General features: G+C 42.6%; 1 protein-coding gene across 1 annotated transcript in view; it reads right to left on the minus strand.

Moving 5' to 3' along the window:
• The window catches only part of LOC141917773 (protein mono-ADP-ribosyltransferase PARP8-like), a 202,622-nt gene extending 185,500 nt beyond the window's left edge, over positions 1 to 17,122 (minus strand). Inside the window, 3 exon segments of the mRNA XM_074811265.1 lie at positions 15,777 to 15,831; positions 16,611 to 16,726; positions 16,728 to 17,122. Of these exon segments, the coding sequence (XP_074667366.1) occupies positions 15,777 to 15,831; positions 16,611 to 16,726; positions 16,728 to 16,888 (332 nt within the window). The 5' untranslated portion in view covers positions 16,889 to 17,122.
• Between the last annotated feature and the right edge of the window lie 5,795 nt (positions 17,123 to 22,917).

The raw sequence follows: 22,917 nt of genomic DNA on the forward strand, positions 1-22,917 counted from the left end.
TTTTTTTTCCCTGAGGAAAAGAGAACAGCTGAAGAGAGAATGCACAAAGAAAAAAGATTATTTTGATCATTCACCCTTCACATAGTCAAATATCACAGAATCAAATAACCAAAACCAGAAGGCAAAAATATTAGAGTAAATATAAGAAAGAATAAAATGCTATATTAATGCAAGAAAGTTAGAGAGCTATATTAAATAAAATAGTCTTCACATCAATTCTACCTATTGGAGCAGAAGCATCAGTTCCAGGTAAGTACTTAAAGCTAGGTGGAATGCATCTGTGTCCGTGTCAAGGAACCCTACAAACTTTGAAGACATGCATTGAGAAATGAAGGCACACCCTTACACAAAGAAGTACACATATGAAGTTAATCTTGGCTGAGGGCCCTGTCTGCAGTTCATACATCGCTGTGGCTCTAGTGAAGAATACAAGAACTAGCTTATGCCATTTCTTAATATTCAAAGTAGAAATATAAATAAATCCAAATATAGTTTTATTATATATAGCATATCAGGTGCAAGTACAAAATACACACCAATGAAAAAAAATGGCGCTGGAGCTTTTTTTTTAGCCTCAGGGGAAAACAAAGTACTTCTAGAGCCATTTTTGAGCTATGTCTATATGCCATGTATTGAGACTCTGACAAGGACAGAAAACCAGCTATGTGAAATATAAAGTATTAATATATATTTGCACCTGCTTTAATTTTATCCTAACATTTCCATTTTTTATATAAAAGAAAAAGGAAGTGACAGCCATCCCATTAATCATTAGGATAGATACAATTTTTATTAGCAGAACCCAGTGCAACATATGCTTGCATTAAAGTACTTCTTCACTCCACAGACCCTTCCACCTCTACCATATGTGAATCTACAACTTATCAAACTGTATTTTAAGTAAGTTGTTACAATGGAACAGCCAAATCCAACAAACAAGACTGTTAGACGATACTGGGGAACACAGAGTTCCTTAATTTACACTACTGTCTGATACTAAGAACAGATGGTTCAAAAGAAAATGCAAACATTACCTTATGAGATGCCAGGTTAACAGCTGCCGCTTTTTAAAAGGCTGAAATCTTTTCCAGCTGATCCGAATAAATAAAATGCAGCCATGAACAAGAAGCTATGGCCTTCAGTTACAAACCTCTAATTTATAAGTGTCTTTCTTTTAATCATATATACTTGTCAAAGTGAGAGTTAGTAAATATTTACTACTGATTTAATAGGCCCTATCTAACATAATAAGCCAAAGTTCAAAGATGAAGATGGGAGTTTATTCTGTGGTCTGAAATCAGACCTCATGTCCCAGGTTCTTCACAGCTGTTCCCAAAATGAATGATCATGCAGAGGGAGAGTTTTCCTTACAAGAGGGATCCAACCAGGGAGGCCAAGAAAAAGAAAAGTTGAGATGAGTGTGGTTTGTCTCTGACAGCATCCCAAAAGAAAGAGCATCTATTTAATGTAAGGGAAAATGTCTGTGCAAGAACAAGTGGGTGGGTACTGCTTTACTACCTACAGTTAGGTTGGAAATGGGAAGAATTCCTAATAATCAAGAGAAAGGTGCTGCAAACTGTCTTTCAATGTGATTAATTTACCTTATATGGAGCTTTATACATCTACCAAGTGTGATGCTGATGCCTGCTAGCTGATGCCTGCAAGAAGTTGGTGCTAATTGCTGTAAGGGGCCTCAGACAAGAATGCACCCAAGGACATAATTTTTGCAACTGTGATGGGTACATCCCAGGGAGGGGAGGGCAGAGAAACCAACAGACACCTGTGGGAGCCAAAGGTAAGAAAGCTGAGAAACTTTACAGACAGAGCAATGAGCCAAGAGGAGGCCATATATGAAAAGAAAAAAACCACAACTCAGAGTTCATGGAAAGGACACTAAGAGACACCTCTTCAACAACCACTGGGGACCACCACAGACCACCAAAACCCCCATGGAAGCCCCTCAGAGACCCTTCCCCAAATTTTAGTACGCTTGTGTAATGTATTAACATATGCATTAGATCCTCTGGAAATAGGTGTGTACTTCTCAGAAATTACATGCATATTTATTTCTTTTATTGTATATAATAAGTGTGCCTTTGTCTTTCGGCATGCATGTTAGGTGGAGTGATCCCCCGTGCATCCAGTGCTGCAATAAAGAATGCCTGCCTGCTAAAACTTCAAACTAAGTCTTAGGGGGTTCTTTTGAGACTGAATTTACAGTAACAATGGCAGGCAATAATACAGAGTTCAGTTGTGGGAGCAGAGATCATCTGGTGCTGAAACTGCAACTAGTTTTGCTGCCTGAACTTCAGATATCATAATGATGGCAAGCTTTGACAGTTCTGATTTATTATCAATAAAGCACCATGAACTAATTAATCTCAGAATACTACTATGAAGTAAAATAACATTATTCCCATATAATACTGGTGAAATTGAGATACTGAAAGAGTTGATAGTTAAAACACTGCTTTCTGGCTTTCAGGCATGTATAATAAATAGACTTGCTTTCGTAGGCTCAAAATAATACTTTCTGCAAGAAACTGAACTCACCACACTGATCATTTGTTCTGTGACCGTACAAAGATTAAGGATGTGACAGATGAGAGGCACAATAAATGAAAAATAACATTTTCAGTTTTTGCCAACACAGTTCAATACTATATACTACAAAACAGGAACTCTTTGGTGCTTAAAACATACTAAACATTCTGCCAAATCTCTATTGTAAAGTCACTGTGTAAACAGCTATGCATACGGAAAAAGTAGCCTTTCAAAAAATATTCTATGCTCATCAGATTGATTTTGGCAACATACTATGAGGTCCTACCCATACAGTAATCACTCTAAAACTGATAGTTTCCTTCTCCAAAACTATGTTCAGCACACAGAGGTAGCATCTTCCCTGGCAAGTATGTCAGCCTTTCTTTCTGCCCTCATACACATAAGACCTGTGTGATTCTGTGAGGGGTTTGCTGCATGGGATGGCAGCAACTGCAGCTAGAGATGAATGTTGCATAATGCTAGGTGCATTTGTCCCCCCTCAAGTTTCAACCTGGACTGCGACCACTGACTCATTTTAAGACCAAGAAGACGTGTCCCTCTCCCCCCCTTTGAGTTTGCGCAGAATAATTAAAAGACACTGTAACTTTAAATCGAGACAAGGCATGTTGTTAACCAATGAGGGACAAAGTGATAAGAAACTAACCAATGGTCACTACAGTAAATGTGTATTGGTGTAGTCTGAAGTGTATAAACACATTGAAGTTCTTTTGTTTGGTGTGCTAGCTTTGTGGAATTACCACCTAGCACCCCACTCTGTGCAGACATGGGATAAATAAATACCTCTGCTCTGGGTGTATATTGGCGTATTGCACACTGGGTAAACAACCCCACTTGAGGGACAACAATCTTTTTGCTGGCAACAAAAGGTTTCCAACCCCATATTATTTCATTGAAATAGTTAATTATTTATTTTACCTGACCAACTCCCACCAAACAGTCCTGTGGAGCTATGCTATCTTTCAGCCTGCCACGAGTCACACTTTTCCTGATATGGGGAGGAGAGCAGTCATTCGGGCACGCATGCTCCAACAGCAGGCTGCCAGGCTCTTCCCCACAGCCTGTGGTGGGCAGCCAGCGGAGTGCACCAGGGCAACCACCTGGAGCAGCTTTCTGTCCTGCTCTGAAACCTCTCTGATCAAAGATGGTTATTTCAGGCAGATCCCACATGTGCACATAGGTCTGCTAAAGGCAAGAGAGCTTGCATCTTTGGTAGGCTGATTATTGTGACTCTTTACTTCATACTGTAGAGACCAATACTAAACTAATTTAAAACTTCTGTTGGCCTGAGTTAACAAAACTGGTGTATACTCAAGGAGATTCTTGCAGAGGTTATGTTCCTCTTGTTGCCACCTAAACATATCCAATTTCACTCTTCTTGTCATCCACAGATAAAACATGAGTCCTTTTTCAATATATAAGCCTACAAAATCCTACTACCGAAATTTTATGCCAAGCCTAACAACCCCTGTTCTATAGAATGGTTAAAAGTCTTTATAGCAAAATAATTCTCTGACATTATACCTTCTTAAAAGAAAAGAATTAATAAGCTCAGTTTTCAGCTGTAACTCCATTAGAGCTACAACCACATACGAAAGATTTCATGTAATATTCATAGAACTGTATTAAGCCGGTAGACAACCTTAATTTATATAATTCCTTATTTATAAGGAAAGGCTTGTTGATAGTGTCCATAACTGCCATACTAAGGCATTAATCAAATATATGTTTTCCAGAAGTTTCTAATACTTGAAGGTTATATTTTGGTCTGAAGTACTGTAAAACTCTTTTGGGTTTTATGTTCCCACTCTTTTGTACAAATATATATTGAAATGACCAGATTTCACACAGTTTTAATCTAGACAAAGTTAATCTTTTTAGGTGTTTTCACAGAATAGTCCTCTTGAAGAAATCACCATTTCTATTTCAACTAATAGTTATATCTACAAAAAGCTCTGAAACCATTTTGGGACTCAATACTGATTCTGAGTGAGTGACAGGTAAAGAGGTTTACATGTGGTCTGGCAAATTACATTCTTAAAAGACGACCCTGTGACAACCAGGTTTTCAGATGCTAAGAAGACATAGGAAGCAAAGCACAGTTTTGACAACTGGCTTTCTATCTGTGCCTTCTGCAACACCAGCAACTTGATAAGAATGCATGAAAGCAAGCTTTTTTCCTTGGATAAATTGCAGCTCTCCCACCATCCAGGGAAGTACTCAAATACATTTGAATACATCTGCAAAGATGGCAGAAAACAGAACTCTGGTTTTCGTAACTTCCCCCAGATGAAAAAAATCACCTGGATTGCTGTTCACTAGGAGTAGTTAGGGCCAAATCAAAAATTCATCAGTATCGCTGAGGACCCAAGTGAGCCCTATCACATCAGTGGCATTACTCCAGATTTATACAGCTGTAGTTAAGATCAAGCAGTTGACTAACAGCACGTACTTCTATGACAATGAAGTGCTTCCCGGTTTTGACACCATTATCAACCCCAGGTCCTAATTATTTTCATATCTTACTGTATGTATGACCCATCAAAGATGGATTTTTCAACATTAAGGAAAAAGAATCAGAAAAATCACAAAAAAACACTAAAAATAAATATTCTATCATTTGCAGAAAAGCTAATGACCTGGAATACCATCTCTAACCCATGGGCTATTTTTTCTACTTGAGAGCAAATACTGTCTTTCTTACTGGGTAGAAACCAGACAGTTGAACAGTACAAAACTATCCTACCTTCTAGCTTTCCTTTTAAAATATGAAAAATTCTTATCTATAAATGTAAAATGGAACATTCATTTAAAGCAACAAGATTTCAAGATGGCAACCTGTAATATATGACATAAAATGCAGAATGCTACACAGTTTGAAAGGATCTTATTCTTTAATTATATACTTCTTTTTACAAATGATATATCACCATTTTTTGTATTCTCTTTTATTTATGATCAGTGCCTCGAGGCTGGAAGGAGATGTCTGGAGGGCTTGCTAGTTTCTTTGAGCTTCCTCTTTGCCCTCAATTCTTTGCTCTAGACAGGCTCCCACTGAGCACTACATAAGTGTCCCTCAGAAGAACTTAATCGAAGGGATTCAGCTCAATCCTAATTGACAGGACACACCATGGTCTTCTACAACAACTGGGAGAAGCCAAAGCCTTCTACAGGGCTCATGGAGGTACTCTGCCTTTAAGTAAGCTACAGAAAGATGCTCAACGTCCAACCTTTACCCAAGACTGTTTTCTCCCTGTTATCTTATGTGAACATGTGCAAGACCATGACTTACTCCCACAGGATTACATAATGCCAAAAGCATGTATGATGTTTTTAGCCCTTGCAGTAGGGAAACACAGTGTATGACATAAAGCTCCCTGGAGATAATGGGTTCTCCCAGAAGAAGTCTTACTCATAAAAGCTATAATTGTTCCCAGTCCTTAGGCAAGTCTCTTTCCTGCTCCTTCTCCCACAGAACTAGGCTGGATGCAATCTTGTGTGAACATGCAGAAGACTGTCAGGGGAAAGAGATGTATTTCTGTACCTTGTTTAATCCCCATCTTTCAGTGACATTTTCTAGCTACTGCTGCACAGGATAGTAGGCTTATCTTTATGAGTCAATTTTGGCTGGAACTCAGGGAGAAAAGGAAAGTTTACAGCCTTTGGAAGAAGGGGCTATCCACTCACAGTGATTACAAAGAGGTTGTGAGGCTATGCAGGGTGGAAATCAGGAGGTCTAAAGCCCAGCTGGAAATTACCCTGGCTTCAGCAATCAAGGACAACAAGAAATGTTTCTATAAGTATGTCAACAGCAAAAGAAAGACCAGGGAGAGTCTCCATCCCCTGCTAGATGCAAGAGGAAACATGGTAACAAGTGATGAGGAGAAGGCTGAAGTACTTAATGCCTTCTTTGCCTCAGTCTTTAATAACAAGACTAGTTGTACTGAGGGAATCCAGCCTCCTCAGCCAGAGGACAGAGACTGGGAGAACGACCCCCCCGCAATCCAGGAGGAGATAGTCAGTGACCTACTGCATCACACAGACACACACAAGTCTATGGGACCGGATGGGATACACCCGAGGGTGCTGAAGGAACTGCCTGGGGTGCTCGCCAAGCCGCTTTCCAGCATTTACCAGCAGTCCTGGCTGACCGGGGAGGTCCCGACAGATTGGAAACTGGCCAATGTGACGCCCATCTATAAGAAGGGTCGGAAGGATGATCCAGGAAATTACAGGCCTGTCAGCTTGACTTTGGTGCCCAGGAAGCTGATGGAGCATCTCATCCTGAGTACCATCACACAACACATGCGGGACAACCAGATGATCAGGCCCAGTCAGCATGGGTTTATGAAAGGCAGGTCCTGCTTGACAAACCTGATCTCCTTCTACGACAGGGTGACCTGCTTATTGGATGAGGGAAAGGCTGTGGATGTTGTCTACCTTGACTTCAGTAAGGCCTTTGACACCGTTTCCCACAGCATTCTCCTGGCAAAACTGGCTGCTCGAGGCTTGGATGATCGCACGCTTCGCTGGGTAAAAAACTGGCTGGATGGCCGGGCCCAAAGAGTTGTGGTGAATGGAGTTAAATCCAGTTGGCGGCCAGTCACGAGTGGTGTCCCCCAGGGCTCGGTTTTGGGGCCACTCCTGTTTAACATCTTTATTGATGATCTAGACAAGGGGATCGAGTGCACCCTCAGTAAGTTTGCAGATGACACCAAGTTGGGTGGGAGTGTTGATCTGCTCGAGGGTAAGGAGGCTCTACAGAGAGATCTGGACAGGCTGGAGTGATGGGCTAAGGCCAACTGGAGGAGTTTCAATAAGGCCAAATGCCGGGTGCTGCACTTGGGCCACAACAACCCCCAGCAGCGCTACAGGCTTGGGGAGGAGTGGCTGGAGAGCTGCCAGTCAGAGAGGGACCTGGGGGTGTTGATTGACAGCCGGCTGAACATGAGCCAGCAGTGTGCCCAGGTGGCCATGAAGGCCAATGGCATCCTGGCTTGTATCAGAAATAGCGTGGCCAGCAGGGACAGGGAAGGGATCTTACCCCTGTACTCGGCACTGGTGAGGCCGCACCTCGATTCCTGTGTTCAGTTTTGGGCCCCTCACTACAAAAAGGACATTGAATTACTCGAGCGTGTCCAGAGAAGGGCAACAAAGCTGGAGAAGGGTCTGGAGCACATGTCGTACGAGGAGCGGCTGAGGGAACTGGGGTTGTTTAGTCTGGAGAAGAGGAGGCTGAGGGGAGACCTCATCGCCCTCTACAACTACCTGAAAGGAGGTTGCAGAGAGCTGGGGATGAGTCTCTTTAAGCAAGTAACAAGCAATAGGACAAGAGATAATGGCCTCAAGTTGCGCCAGGGAAGGTTTAGACTGGATATTAGGAAGTATTTCTTTCCAGAAGGGGTTGTTGGGCGTTGGAATGGGCTGCCCAGGGAGGTGGTGGAGTCCCCATCCCTGGAGGTGTTCAAGAGGCGGGTTGACATAGCACTTAGGGATATGGTGTAGTTGGGAACTGTCAGTGTTAGGTTAATGGTTGGAATAGATGATCTTCAAGGTCTCTTCCAACCTAGATGATTCTGTGATTCTGTGATTCTGTGATACCTTGTTAAGAGGAGCTACTTTTCCTCAGATGAGGCCAGTTCAATGAAACATCTGTAAAAATCTTCACCCTCCTGTAGCAAGGAAGACATTAATTCTTAAGATCTGTCCTCTTAAGTGGGATTTATTTAATGCCAAAGCAGAATTATAAATTAGACTTTTTGTTTTAGATTTACTCACATTTTATCCCTCCCTTAAACTGTAATTAAACTGAACTCTCCCAGCAGTTTAAAATTTACTTTCCCTCTAGGTGCTGAAGCTTATTAAAGTAGGTATTTTGACTCTGAGTGATTAAACTCTGACTCAAATGAGAATTCATATTCTGCACAGTAAGTAATCTATGGAAAAAATATGCCAACACATATCTTCAGCTCTTTATTTATGAGCGATGAAAAATATGGGAAATTATTAGAGACTAACAGGAAAAAAACCAGAAATGTCATTAGTCCCAATACAGAGAAAAGTGATCTAAATGAATTTTGTCAGAGTGAATCCCGCCTTCAAATGTATGTCTTATCACATTAACACTTTAACAATGACAGCCTACAGGTCTATTTTTAGGTACTTAATATGTTAAAATATGTGATGAAAGCAGAGAAATAAGAAGTTACTGAAAACGTTTTCTGTAAAGACATTCAAGCACTCTGCCCAACTCTGTACTGGTGAATCATTCAAGCAACAGTGCATACATTTGTACGACAAAAACACCTGCATAAAGAACCTGTTGCTTTTTAAAAGTGCTAAGCAATGCACAGTAATACTGAGACCACTACGGCACTTCTGAAAACAAGGCCGTTCATTTAAGTGCCTAAACCCACATTTTTCTCACAGAAAAGTAAATGTTCACATTTTGAAGGTATTGTTCTTAGTATCAGTACAGTATGCAGCTGAAAGAGGATAGCCCCTCACTTCACCAGACTAGAAAGAGATTTCCACAAGTCCATAATATCCCTGAAGTATGTAATTTTTACAAGATGCACTGATGGGGATTGGGTTAATTTCAGACACCACTGATTTTCTAACAGCAAGGCAAAAACAAGATCATCAAAAAAAGGAGAGTTCAATGAGACTGTGAGTAGAATGGCGTTGATTTTGCTTTTCACAAACCCTCAACATTGTCGATTTTTTAAAAGTACCCAAGGCTGTATTCAACATTACTTAATCTACAGAATCTTTAATAAAGAAATTAAAACCACAATGCTTTCCATGTTATATCTAAACTAGATTCCTGTCTCATATCACAGATTTCTCTTCTAGGAAATGGTGCTGTCCTGGCAAAAATGTTAAGCCCTATTTGATAGGAAATTTAAAATTGAAAGACAATTTACAGTCTTCCAGGTATTCTGAAACAGCAATAAACAGAGGGCTAAGAACAAGCTGTGAATCTAGTTTTCATCCCTATCTTACTGTAGTAGAAGTAGATTTTAGGAATGTAATTACATATTTAATAACCTGAACACAAAGTTAAATGCATCTATCATCAACAGGAGATAACCTGTACTCACGCCAGCCCTTCCTAAGCCCTGTATAAAAACAGTTCCAGCTAAATTAAAACCATTCAGTGCAATGGATTCCATAAAAATTGTTTTATCTTCTTTTTAAGTCATACTTTCATGGACACTTTCATCTTATGCAAACCAGCACTGTTTCTAAAAGGAGCAGTCCAACCTTCTCTTCCCAAACCTTGCATAGCCAGTAAACACATTGTCATGCAATGAACCAGACAGAGAAGCTAGGTTAAAACTAACCTATCCAAAAAAGGCTGGTCTTAAACTAGATCATTTTGGAAAGGAAAGAAAAATTGAAAATGTTCAGGAAAGTGTTCCATTTTGATATTTTCAGAAGGACACATTTTTATGTTTCAGTTTTAAAAATGTTTTTCTCTCTCTCCTTTTTTGCTAGAGTATATATAAATTAATCATAAATTTTCAAATAAAAACACACATCAATTAGCCTGAAACCATTTTTCTTCACCATTTTTTTGTATTGAAGACAAGCATTATCAGAGTGACATCAGAACTTCAAAATTATTCACCAAATGGAATCTCTGTAGGCAGAGTTTTATTAAATTCATGTAAGTAGCAGTAGGGCATACCACTCAAGGGGAAAAAAACATTATCTGTATGTATTTATCAAGTGGTTCAAACACCTGGTTGACATAATGCACTAGGACTTCAGACTGGTTTTCATCTCTAGCTGTAGAAAGCCACAAGCAATTTAGTTACTCTTTCAGTGACACAGCTCCCCAGCTGTGAAATATTTCACTGCTACAGTGAAGTGGGAATTAATCCATCAATTTACATGAGAATTTCTGATACTACAATATTAAGCACTATGTATAACCCCTTGAATAAAAAACAAATAGCCAAATATTCAAAATCAAAAGAGCTTAAGTTAACAATGTCATTGTTTTAAGCAAAAATAAACAATTACTTCAAACTAAAATTCAACTTTCCTTGCATCTGCAGAACTGCCATTATTATAATCATTGTGCTCATGTTGGGAAAGCAGAACACAAGAGGGAATTTTGCTGATAAAATTAATCTGTTTCTTACAGGTCTTATCTAGTTTCTTTACAATATGGTGCAGTATTAGATCTGTTCTCATGTACAACCTTATTGTCACTGTCCCTCACTGCCAATGAGAGTTAAGTACATATTTGAATAAAGAGGTATTTCAGAACTGATATGATGTCCTTGTTTAGCCTCAGGAAAAAAAAAAAAAAGAAGGAGGTGAGAAAAACACTAAAAAAAAGGAAACATCCTTTTCTCAGGACAATCAAGCACTGCTTTTATGTAAGCCATGTCAAATGACATATAAAGTGAAAACTTCAGGGCATCACGCATTTCTATTTGAAAGATGACAGATCAGCAGTTCTGTTTGGTCTACAGGGTTTCTGGAGGAGCAATGTTTCATACAGGGGCAGATAATAGGAAAAAGGACGTGTTCACACTGCAATACCTTTTTAGATCCTGCAGTAAAAAGCATAAAGAATCCAGCCATTTCTAATATTCTGCCAGATGTAGTTAAAGAAGAGTAAATCTTGCACAGTCACAGCACCTGCATGAACACCTCACTTTATAAAAAATCTATAATGAATAAAAAAATAATAGTTCTCAGTTGGTTTCACTGGATCCTCTGTACTTGAACAAAAGCTAAGTCATGCCCTCAGGGTTTGGTTCAGGACTTTACTGTGGGAATACAAGTTAACTCCACTGAAGCTATGATAAATGTGCTCTGGATTAGGCCTATCTATTTGGATTGATCTGCAGAGTGGTTATGTACCACCTCAATATTTGAATAGTACTAATGTAAGAAGGGGCTGTGCAATCAATCCAAGCAACAGGGGAAAATCAGATAGTCAGAGAAGCTGGCCCCAAGAAGAAAAATCTCACACAGATAAACTTAACAGTTTAAAGAACAAACACAAATCTTAGGTCCTCATCATAACTGAAATAATACTGGTACACTGACTTCCATGAACTTACACTGATTTGATAAGAATCTAGTTTTGAGTTTATAAATTAAGACCACTGATAAATGTACTTAATGGGCATTAGGGGCAACTACAGTATGCAGAAGAAAACCCCCAGTGATGTTTAACTTGCTAGTATTGTAACATGCCTTTATACAAGGGTGTGTTGGGTTTATGAGTGTGGCGGGGTTTTTTGGTAGTGGGGGAGGGGGCTACAGTGATGGCCCCCTGGGAGAAGCTTCTTGAAGCTCCCTTGGCTCCAAGTCGGACCCGCCTCTGGCCAAGGCCGAGCCAATTAGCGATGGTGGCCACGCCTCTGCGATAACATATTTAAGAGGGGGAACCTGGGAGGAGGAGTTGGGAGTTGTGAGAGGAGTTGTGAGGGAGACACCTATGCAAACACCAAGGTCAGTGGAAGAAAGGAGGGGGGGAGGTGCACTGGAACAGACTCCCCTGCAGCCCATGGTGAGGCAGGCTGTGCCCCTGCAGCTCATGGAGGTCCACGGTGGAGCAGATGCCCACCTGCAGCCCGTGGAGGACGCCATGCTGGAGCAGGTAGCTGCACCTGAAGAAGTCCGGGACTCTGTGGGAAGCTCGCGCCATTGTAGTTTGGCACTGGGAGGATTGCAACACGCAGGTGAGATTCACGCTGGAGCAGTTCGTGAAGAGCTGCGGCCCGTGGGAAGGACTCACATCGAAGGAAGTTTGTGGAGGACTGTCCTGTCTCCCATGAGAGGGACCCCATGCTGGAGCAGAGGAAGAGTGCGAGGAGTCCTCCCCTTGAGGAGGAAGGAGCAGTAGTAACAACATGTGAGGGACTGACTGCAATCCCCATCCTCTGCCCCCCCTGCACCACTGGGGTGGAGGAGGTAGAGAAATCCAGAGCAAAGCTGAACCCGGAAAGAAGGGAGGGGTGGGGGGGAGGTGTTTTTAAGATGTGATTATACTTCTCACTGTCCTACTCTGTTTGTTAAGTGTTGTTATTGCTAGTATCTGAATTAAATTAATGTTCTTTTTTTTCTTCCCCTAAGGAGTCTGTCTTTTGCCCATGACCATAATGGGTGAATCATCCCTCCCTGTCCTTATCTCGATTCCTGAGCCTTTTGCATTATTTACTCCTTCCCATTCCTGAGGGGGAAGGGGTGAGTGAGCAGCTGCGTGGTGTTCAGTTGTCCTCTGGACTCAAACCATGACAAAGGGTAAGACAAAGAATCCTCCTTCTCAAACAGAAAATGTATTGCCTTCTTTCAGAGGTCTCTGCTCTTGTATCTTTTATTAATATGGCTAAAACAAAGACATGCTACACACTGACCTAAAGAACATTTAAAGGAAATAAAGCATGAAAAAGACTTAGTTCCAAGAATGCCTAGTGAGTGCTAAAGTACTGTAATCTTCCTTACACACCATTTCAACTATTACCCATTTAAATCTATTTCTTGGTTTGAACATCCATCCAGTGAACATCCACCTCTTTGCCCATTACTTGAAAGCCTGGGTTCCTGTTGGTTTGAAAAACAAAATCAGGCTAAATATCTGAAGTAACTGGACAAGGCCTGTCAGCTGATACTCAAATCTATGATCACAAGCTAATAGAGGTTTTGTCATTTAGGGACAATTCCTGAGTGCAATAGTAAAAAAAAATGGGGTCACCACTCAGGAAGTCCACAGATGCAGCAACAGTAGTAGGAAAAAAATCATGGCCAAATGCAAGATAAAGATCCTTAGATAGCCTTGTGCTCTCCTAAATTGATACCACATACATGTCACTGTTGTTGACCCTCGTAGAACCTATACTGGAGACCTGCCCAAACTGTGCACATGGTACAGCATAGCCACTGCTCAGCAAGCACCTTCTCTAAGAAGAAACCACTAACTCTTTTTCAATGTGAGAAAGAAAAGTTTCGCCCTTAATGGTCAAGGCTTAGGGTTTTCATTTTATGTACTTCACAATAGAGCTTACTACCATAAACTTGCCACTCAGTACACCACTGTATACTAAGAATATTGTAAAACATCTTTCTAAATCAAAATACAAACAAGCAGAGAACATGAAACCCTTCTCTCAAAGGATGCCTTTTAAATGTTCTTAAAATGTCAAAAGGAAAGTGGAAGTTGAGTATGCTCTAAGTAACAACCCACTTTCACCAATTTCTTTAAGCCTAACTTTTATTTCTCAATCCAGTTTGAATTTTCGAGATCCTGAGACTAGTTTCCGGTCAACAGTTTTCTTAAGCAAATGCTGATCCCAATTAAAATTTAAGGCTGCAGGATGTAAGGCCGTCTTCCGTTTCTTGTTGTAGAAGTGACAAAGTTTTGTTTCAACAGTTATAAACCAGTTTGGTTTACATCAGTTATGCCCTTAGGCTTTTTACTTTATTCATCTTGAAAAATTGAAACAATAGACAGTTTTCACTTCCTGGTTTCTTGCTGCAATGTTTAGTTTAGAAAACAGTGCAAATTAACTTTCAAAGTCGATTGTTTTAATTACATGATAAATAATATTTGTTAGATAATTTTTACTGTATCAAGCCTTTCAAAATTCTTTTAAAACAAGATCAAAACAAAACACATACTAAAACTCTAAATTAAAGAGTATACTACAAGCAACCTGAAAATACATATGATTCTCAGCTACTGGGTGAATGGAACTATTCTACTCCACTGAAAATGATAGAAGTTATCTTTTCCTTTAGTAGGAAGAGGCAGGGTAGTGAGGTGAGAAAGCTTTTTTCTAAGCAGTCTCATAGCCTGGGGACCATCTGGGAGTCTGGTCCTGCAGCCAGGCCCCAAAGCATGCACAGGGGAGAACTGATGGCTGTAGGAACATTGCCTGCACTGAAAGGTTCACTTGAAAAGAATAACACTTTAACCTGGTGTACTCTGGTAAAGAAAAAGAATCACTAAAGATATTAGATGAACTGTCTGAGAAAAAAAAAACCAAAACACAACAACCAAGACATCTTGCCAAGTCTAATAAAATTCAGCTAAAAGATAAAAGGATGACCTAGCATATTGTCCTGGTTCAGCTCGGATAGGGTTAAGTTTCCCCAGCAGTGGGGGGAAGCTCTAGCCGGGTTATTCATATACCATGCTGACGTCAGGTCCTGGCTCCTGGCCCCTATAGTGCGGGAGCGCGGGACAGTCAGTGAACGCGAACGCGTGTGTTATGCGATCGGTCTCCACGCTGCTGTATTGGTGTATATATATATATATATATTCTTGCTCTGTTCATTGTTATTACTGTTATTCTTATTGTTATTGTTGTTGTTTGTTGTGTTGCTGTTGCACTGTTGTATTAAACCTGTCCTTATCTCAGCCCCAGGGCTTTGTATTTCACTCCCTTTGTGGGGGGGGGGGCAGAGGCCGCGTGGTCTCAAACCCTGGCAGGGACTAAACCATCACACATATATAATAAATATCATATTAAGTAAAAGGTAACTAAGAGCCAGGGAAACAAAAAGGATGTGTGTTCAAGCTTTTACATATATTTCCTTTTGAAAACAGACAAACACAACAAATGGTGAAATATAATAAAAAAATGTGTACATGCACAATCCAGTTTATAACCAAAAGCTTGTAACCACCTAGAAATAATATTTAAATTACCATTAGTAAAACATTTTTTTAGCCTTAGAAGCTATACTGACATTTCATTTAATGTCTCAGTAGTTTAATTTGGTCAATTGTAGACAGTCTTGCATCTGCCATGGGACTAAATATGGCTCTCAAATGCAAGAGAATAAGGTGCTGATGTGAAATTTGGCCTATTTGTTATTAAAATAATAACTTTTTACAGTTTTTTAAGATGAATTAACTTTATATTTCATATGTTGATGCCTTTGCTGTGTTTCTGTTAAGTTTACATATGGCAGAAATTCTACATATACACATAAATTAAAAAGATAAATGGTGAAGTGCCACAGGGCAGCACCCAGAGGAACAAGCCTCCAACAACTAGGATCACCCTTCTGATCACCTCCCTCAACACTTCCTCCTCAGTTTACGTTTGCACGAAGGCAGATGATTTATTGATCCTCCTTGCAAAAAAGAAAGAAAACAAAAAAAGCCTGCCACGGTATTGAACCACTGTACCTCACTGCCAGCAGGAAATGAAGGGAGTAATTACTTTTAAAAAAAGTACCTTTTGGAGCCTCCAATATAGGTGAAGGTAAAGGTGGAGTCTGAGTACCTGAAATCTGAAACACAACGAGCTGCGTTATTACAACTTGTCTTTATTTTGGCCGAAATAGCTGAGGTTTTGCAGACCATCATTCTGCTACAGACACGGGGGTGTGTGGTGGGAAGGGGTCGGCATGAATCAGAGGAAATGTAGCGACTTCCCCCCCCCCCCAGCTCCTCACAACAAGTGCCCGAGTGCTATGGCAACGGCAGGGATTTCCATTGTCAGAAACGGCAACAAGCAGCCACAAGCCGGGCTCCTGCGACGGCAAATCGCTGCAGGTACCTCACCGTCCCCGTCAAGGAAGCGACGAAACCCCGGGGTTTTTTTGCACGGAAGGGGGGACATTTACCGCTTGCCATGCCCCCAGCCCTGACGCCGGGCGGGCGTGCGTGCGGTGATAAAGGCAGGCACCGAGGATGGCAGAAGCCCGGCCGCCCGGAAAACAACCGCGTAGCGCCCACCGGAGCAAAAAGCACCAGGGCTGCGCTCGGCTGAGCGCTCGCCTCAGAGCTGCGGGCTGCGCCTGGAGCGGGGGGCACGCACATTCGCACATACCCGCCCAGTTTTGCGTGTGGCCACTGCCACGCTCCCTGATCGGGATGCGTCTCCCCCCTTTCTCAGCCGGAGCCTGGTCTCATCTGCCCTCACATGCCCTCGGAAAGAGAGGAGGTGGAGGGAGAAGGGAGCTGAGGGCAGGCACACGCCGGCTCGACGGCGGCCCCCGCTCCCGGGAACGGCGGCCAACGGCACAGCATCCGCGCCGCCAACCCGACGCCCGAAAGAGAAACTCACCTGCAAACAGGCAGTCCTTCTCCGCCTTGCACTTTTGGATCACAACGTCAATATCCTTCTGAATCCTCTCTTGTCTTGAACACATCCCCATGAAATAAATCCCAGGCGGAAAAAAAAGCAGCCTTTATTTCCACCCCACCGCCCGCGCTGCCAGTTTTAATATTCAGTCCGAAAGATGGACCCTGGGGCTGGCGAGCAGAAGTCTCCCCGCGGCCCGGAGGGATCCGCTCGGCCGGCTGGAGGACGGAGGAGGAAAGCGGCGGGAGCCGATGTTGCATGCCCAGATGTGCCCGCCCAGATGTGCCGCCGCTGCCAGCGAATGGCAATTTCCTCACAATAGAGCCAGCGCAGGGTGGCGGCGGCGAGACGGGATCCCCCCACCCCCCACGCCCTCTAGGTTTTGGGGGGTTGTTTGGCTGGTTTGGTCTGGTTTTGGAAGGAAAAAAAAAAAATTAAGCGGGGGAGCCGACCCGACCGCTCACATCCCTGCCCCTCCCGCCAGCAGAGGCGATCGCCGCGCAGCAGCAGCGCGGAGAGCCGACAGCGGCGCCCACACCCGGTCCCTGGCGGCGCGGCGGGGCCGGCGCTGCTGCAGCGACGCCGAGCCGCAGACCCTCCCCTCGCTCCCGGCGCGGCACGTACGGCCCCCACTGGCTCCCCAGGCGGAGGCAGCACGGGGGAAGGAAGAGGCGGATGCACAGAGCCGTGAGGGCCCCCGGTCTCGTTGTCGGCCCTCGCCTCCTCCCCCCGCCCCAGCCCCGGGCATAGGCTTTCGCCTCCTCCCGAGCAGCGGAGAAATCCAAATAGCAAGTGATCCCGGCGGCGGGGCGGCTCCCAGGCCGGCACCGGGGAAGAAGCGGGCAGCGCCGTGCTGCGCAAGGCCAGCAGTGGCGGGGCACGGGGGAGGAGGGCACTTCCCGGACGGTCAGTACCCCGGGGGGCCCGGCAGCGGGGGCCGCTCGTCCTTTGTCCAGGGGGGAATGCCGTCTGGCTCCCAGCGGGGCGGGCGCTCCCCTGCGGCTCTCTCCTTTGCAGCTCCCCTTCCGCCTGCGTCCGCGCCCTTCCGCCCTCACGGAGGGTGCGCTCTTACCAGCCACTGAGGGCGGGCGTCGGCTTAGCGGCACCCCGGCCCCACCACGGACAGAGCTCCTCTGCCTAGCCCTTCCCCGCCAGGAAAATCGGACAGCCCACCCTTAGTAGAGTGCCATCCCCTGCCTGCCTCCGCGTCCGTCCTATCGATGGGGATGCGTGCCCATTGAAACAATAAAAAGAGAATTAACGTGTTTATAATCCATCTCTAACCACCGTGATTTTTAATCATACTCCTCTCCCGTCAGTCTAAAGCAAACCTGTCTCTCAAACCTAAGGGCTTCGGGAGAGGACTCGGGGCTGTCGGTACAGTGCCTAGCAGTCAGCACTACTCCAGGCTAGAAGCTTTGGGCGCTAACGCAATACAAGTAATGACCATAATATAACTCAGAAGGAATGGTCAAGTCTACAAACCCAAATATTTTTCATCAGCCAAAGAGCAAAGGGAATAATTAATAGAAAAATAAACGGGTGTGAACACAGTGGAAACAGATGTGATTAAAAAAATTCAAAAGAATATTCATAAAATTCATTTTTATGTATTCACCCAGCTCTAAACAGCTCCCATGGATTATTCATTACTGACCCCAGTAGTTTTAGTGTTAATTCATTAAGTCCATATTAATCATGTATTGTTGATTTCGAACACATGGGAGAAACACAATCATTATTTTGTTATTTGTTCTTAAGTAGAAATAGCTAAAAAAGTGAGGTTAAAAAGATTTCATATTTATTCCTATCTTGAAAAGATTTTGTGTCTGAAGGAAGGAACAAAGGGGAAATTATAAGAAAAAGCAGGTAGTGTTTAAAGAGAACAAAAATCCATAACTCTCTGCCTCTAAGAAAATAATTTATCTTTGAAGGGAGATTTCCAGACTACTTTTCAGTGCTGTTCACTAAATTCTCTTCTACTATGGCAAGACTTTTCCAAGGTAGGATACAGAACTTGTCACTGTAGTCAGAAATACAGTAAAACTGTCATTCCGTCAAGTTATGCCAGCTTGGTCAATGAGTGATGCTTTTCTAGAGTTTTTTCTAGCTATTCAAGCTAGGACATCAGCAGCCATGCTTGCTGCCTTCCCCTTAATCATAGTTAGAAGATGTAATCAGAACTTGATTTATTCTGTTGGGATTTTGGTCCTGAACCTTGTAGAGAAAGGTCTCTGTTATCCCTTCCATGTAGATTGGGAAGGGGGGAGGGTTATTAGATAGTTATAGAATATTTATGCTGACAATTCTGCTCACAGCTTATTCTGACCACAGGGTTCTTCTCAGTGTTGTGTCAGTTAACACAATACTTGACTGCCTTTTTAAGCCTTAGACTATTTTCATAGACTTGGTAACACCGAATTAAAAAGTCATCCACAAAGAAACACTGCTGTCTTCAGGAAAACTAATATAGTTGGTATCTGGTTTCACAACATCAACTGAATAGAACAAGAAGTCTGGAAATGTAGTTAGTTATTTATTCCACTTATTATTTATTCTAAGTAGCTCTTAAATTTCTAGGTTCTTAGCCAATTTGGCCCTTGATTTATCTGATGACTCTAGTACTGTTATAACAAGAATGGTTGATTTCAGTGAGGAAAAGCTAGCTTATATATTGAGGTTATTCTATTGATTAAAATACTGAAAATGGAAGCGTTAGAAAATCAAGATGAATCTTTAGAGTTGATCCTTAAATTTGTACAGATTGACAAACTGTTGACATCCAAGTACCCTAAGTGTTATTGCAACAGTGTCCATATGCCTGCTGTAATCCCTATAACGATGTAAATTATACCACCCTCTTGAAGACACTTTTCTGAAGAGTTTTGCAAGTCATTTAATGAACAATAGGACAGTTGGTCTTGGAAGTAATGGTCTTGGCTTGAGGGAATTTAATGCATGCCTTTCCAATTGCTTTCTCAGTCTTGAAAATCAGCTCATGTCTTTTCTAGTTTTGTCTCAAGTTCAGCTCAGCTCAGTTAGATTGTACTGAACTGATTACCCCAGTTAAGTTAAAAAGAAACAAAAGTAACTTTTATGTTTGTATTCCCGGGAACTTGATAACATTTCCAGAGGTGTAAATCAAGTAAAAAGAAACTGAAATCTGTGGAGTGACATGATTATAAAATTTATGTCAGAAGACCGGTGTGGGAGGCATTGGCCTGCCAGCCTTGCACAGCCTGTGAGAAAGTGCTAGGCTTTGATGAAAAACAGGCCTTGGAAGAAAGATAAGAGGCTGTTGAGCTATGCCAAGGTGGCAGGGAAAAACAACGGACAGCTGCAACACTGAACTGTGGAAAAGTACTGAACTGCGAGAAGATGCTACCGCGAGAACAGTGCGTGAACGAGAGGGTGATTGGCCTGCACAGCGGGTGTTAGGAGAAAAGGTTGATAGCTGTCTAATTGCTGATTTGTTAAATATGAAGTAAGAGCTTTAACGACAGCATCCCAGAGCATAAGTATGTGTCATTGTAACAATAAACTCTCTCTTTCTCTCTCTTTCTCTCTGGATTTCTTCGGGAGTCCGTGCCTCAGTTGCCACAGATTGGCTCAAAATGTAATGGGCAAACTATCTAAAGAGATAGAAACAACACAGTGAATGTGTTTCAATAATGTGTGAGCAGTGACTGAGAAAGTTATTGAGGAAATCCTTTAGATTAAGCAGATTTTTTTCATTTAGTGCAGAGAAAAAAAAGACTTTCCACCTATTATTAAAGCTGTTAGAAATGTTTCAGTAAGCATCAGGACACCCTGTTCTGTCCCAAAGTATTTTCTTTATATATTTTTCTAAATATGTTCCTCTTACATATAAACACATATTACAAGTCTTAAGGAAAACAAAAAATATGCAGACTTGCCATTTAAGGGAATATACAGAACTCAGGGCAATGAGATAATTTAGCAGATATCCTATATTTCTAATATGGGAGAGTGTTTAAAAGGGCAGAGAGAGGGAAAAGAATCCAAACCCTTCCAAAACACAAAACTGCCATCAACCCTCCAAAACAATTAAAAATCCCTGTCTCCACTTTTACATGCCCCAGACAAAACTCTAGTACAAAACAAACTAAAACTATGCTTTTTCTCCAATTTTAAGCACTATTTGCCAGTCACCAATACAGGAAAGATCATTGATGTCTGTAGAAAGTGAGCTCTGAGAGGTGGAACATTTAAAGGATCAATATCATTCCACTCTTACACGATGCTACCCTTCCAGTAAGCTTCCTCAAAATGTCACAGTCATTTCTAAATGATACTGTGGCATTAAAGTCTGAAAACATAAGCACTAAGTTGTGAGAAATGTAGGAGCAACATTTAGTTGTTCCCACCAACAGAGAAGTGACACAAAGCATAAAAAATGTTTGGCTTTAAACTTTAGTATAATTTTCACTAGAACACTATTATTAGCAGCTACATTCTAATATTCTGATGTAAGATAATATTTAAGTAAACACTTGTGAGTTTATAGTTAATTTTCTTTAAGCCTGTTCCAGTTTTAGACAGATTTCAAGGCAGCTGTCTTCTACACCATTGCTCTTAGTTGTCCTTCCAAGTAGTCATTGCCACTCTATGTAGACACAATCCTTAGCCAAAGCAGTCCATAAAAGCCACTCAAATCATGGTGAAGTTATAAAATTTTTAAATGGATATTAATAGATTGGTTTCTCTGAGTCATCACTGTAAGTCTGTGATGACTTAGACTAAAAACACACTAACATAGTGGACCTATGATGATTTAAGAGTGAATTTCACTGTGAATAAAGCATCTTAAATGATTTTTTGAGTGGGTTAGCACAGGTCCATTGATAAAAAGCCATAGCAGTTAAAAAAGCCACAATTTATTGTAACTCTTAGCATTACACTTTCTAATGATGGTTTTAACTTGCTCTTGTTTTTCCTCCTTCACTAATGTCATGTCATTTTTCAGTCTTTGCCCATTACCCTCATTACGTGGCAAATTTCTCAATTGCTGACCAAATGTATGGTTAAAAACAACCCTTAAAACAGAACTCCTCTGTTGCCTATATCCAGATTGAAATTTCTTAGTCCATTTTCTTCAACAGTAAATGTGATTCAGCATGTCACCATCTGTTATCAGGTACTGATGCTTTCCTGCTATAACAACCTCAATTGTAGCCAGCCTGTGCATGGCAGTTGCTGAGGAGAGGGGCTCTGAAGCAGAGGATAGTGGCGGGGGACCCTTCTGAAAGCATCAAAAACCTGCGGCAAAACCGCAAGCCAAGAAGGCAGAAGCCCAGGGAAGAGGGAGAGCCTCAAGTCGCCTCCTCCCTGAGCGGGAAGAGCGAGCTGCGAACGAGGGCAGCGGGAACTCAGGGCGGGCGGAGATTGGAGTGACAACGCCCAACACCCCTCACGTACAAGAGCAGCCCCAGGGAGCACGAGCGACCAGGACGGGCAAACAGGGTGTGGCGCATCAGTTTGCATGGACAGGGCACAGTCCACCTCCTCGGTCTAGAATTTATCTGAGCTATTTGTCATTTTACCGTCCTCCACGAGTAGACTGAACCATGGTCTCCACTCGGGTCAAAAGCACCACCAGAAAGAACGTGGCAACCCAGACGGAGCTGCCACACAAACATGCAGCGGTCCAGGTCCCGGGCTGCAGGGAGTGCCTGAGCCTGTCAGTCCTGCCGAAGGGCAGCAGTGACAACAACCGTGTGAGCTGCGATCAGCTGGATGACCTGCTCAGCCTGGTGGCGTAACTCAAAGAAGAGGTTGAAAGATTAAGAAGTATTAGGGAGTGCGAAAGGGAAATTGATTGGTGGAGTAGCACCTTAGCACCCCTGAAGCAACAGGAGCAAATGGAGGCCCCAAAAGAGGCAGGTGATCCCTCACCCTCTTGCTACCAGGCAGAAGGAGGGGACCTAAGAGATGGGGGAGACTGGAAACAGGTCCCTGCTCAGGGAGGCAGGAAAATCCTCTCCCGACCTCCCTCACCTTCCATGGTGCCCCTTCACAACAGATATGGGGCCCTGGAACTTTTGAATGAAGTAGAGAAGGATGAAGAAAATGAGCCAAATAAGGAGGAAGATGAAGGTCAACCAAGGCCGGGTGGCTCTAGACCATGTATTAAAACCAGTTCTAAAAAGAACCCCAGAAGGGTCATTGTAGTGGGTGACTCCATTCTGAGGGGTACCGAAGGCCCAATATACAGACCAGACCCGCTTCAAAGGGAAGTCTGCTGCCTCCCTGGGGCCCGGGTAAAGGA

Source organism: Strix aluco, chromosome W (assembly GCF_031877795.1).
Source record: "Strix aluco isolate bStrAlu1 chromosome W, bStrAlu1.hap1, whole genome shotgun sequence".
Classification (NCBI taxonomy): Eukaryota; Metazoa; Chordata; class Aves; order Strigiformes; family Strigidae; genus Strix; species Strix aluco.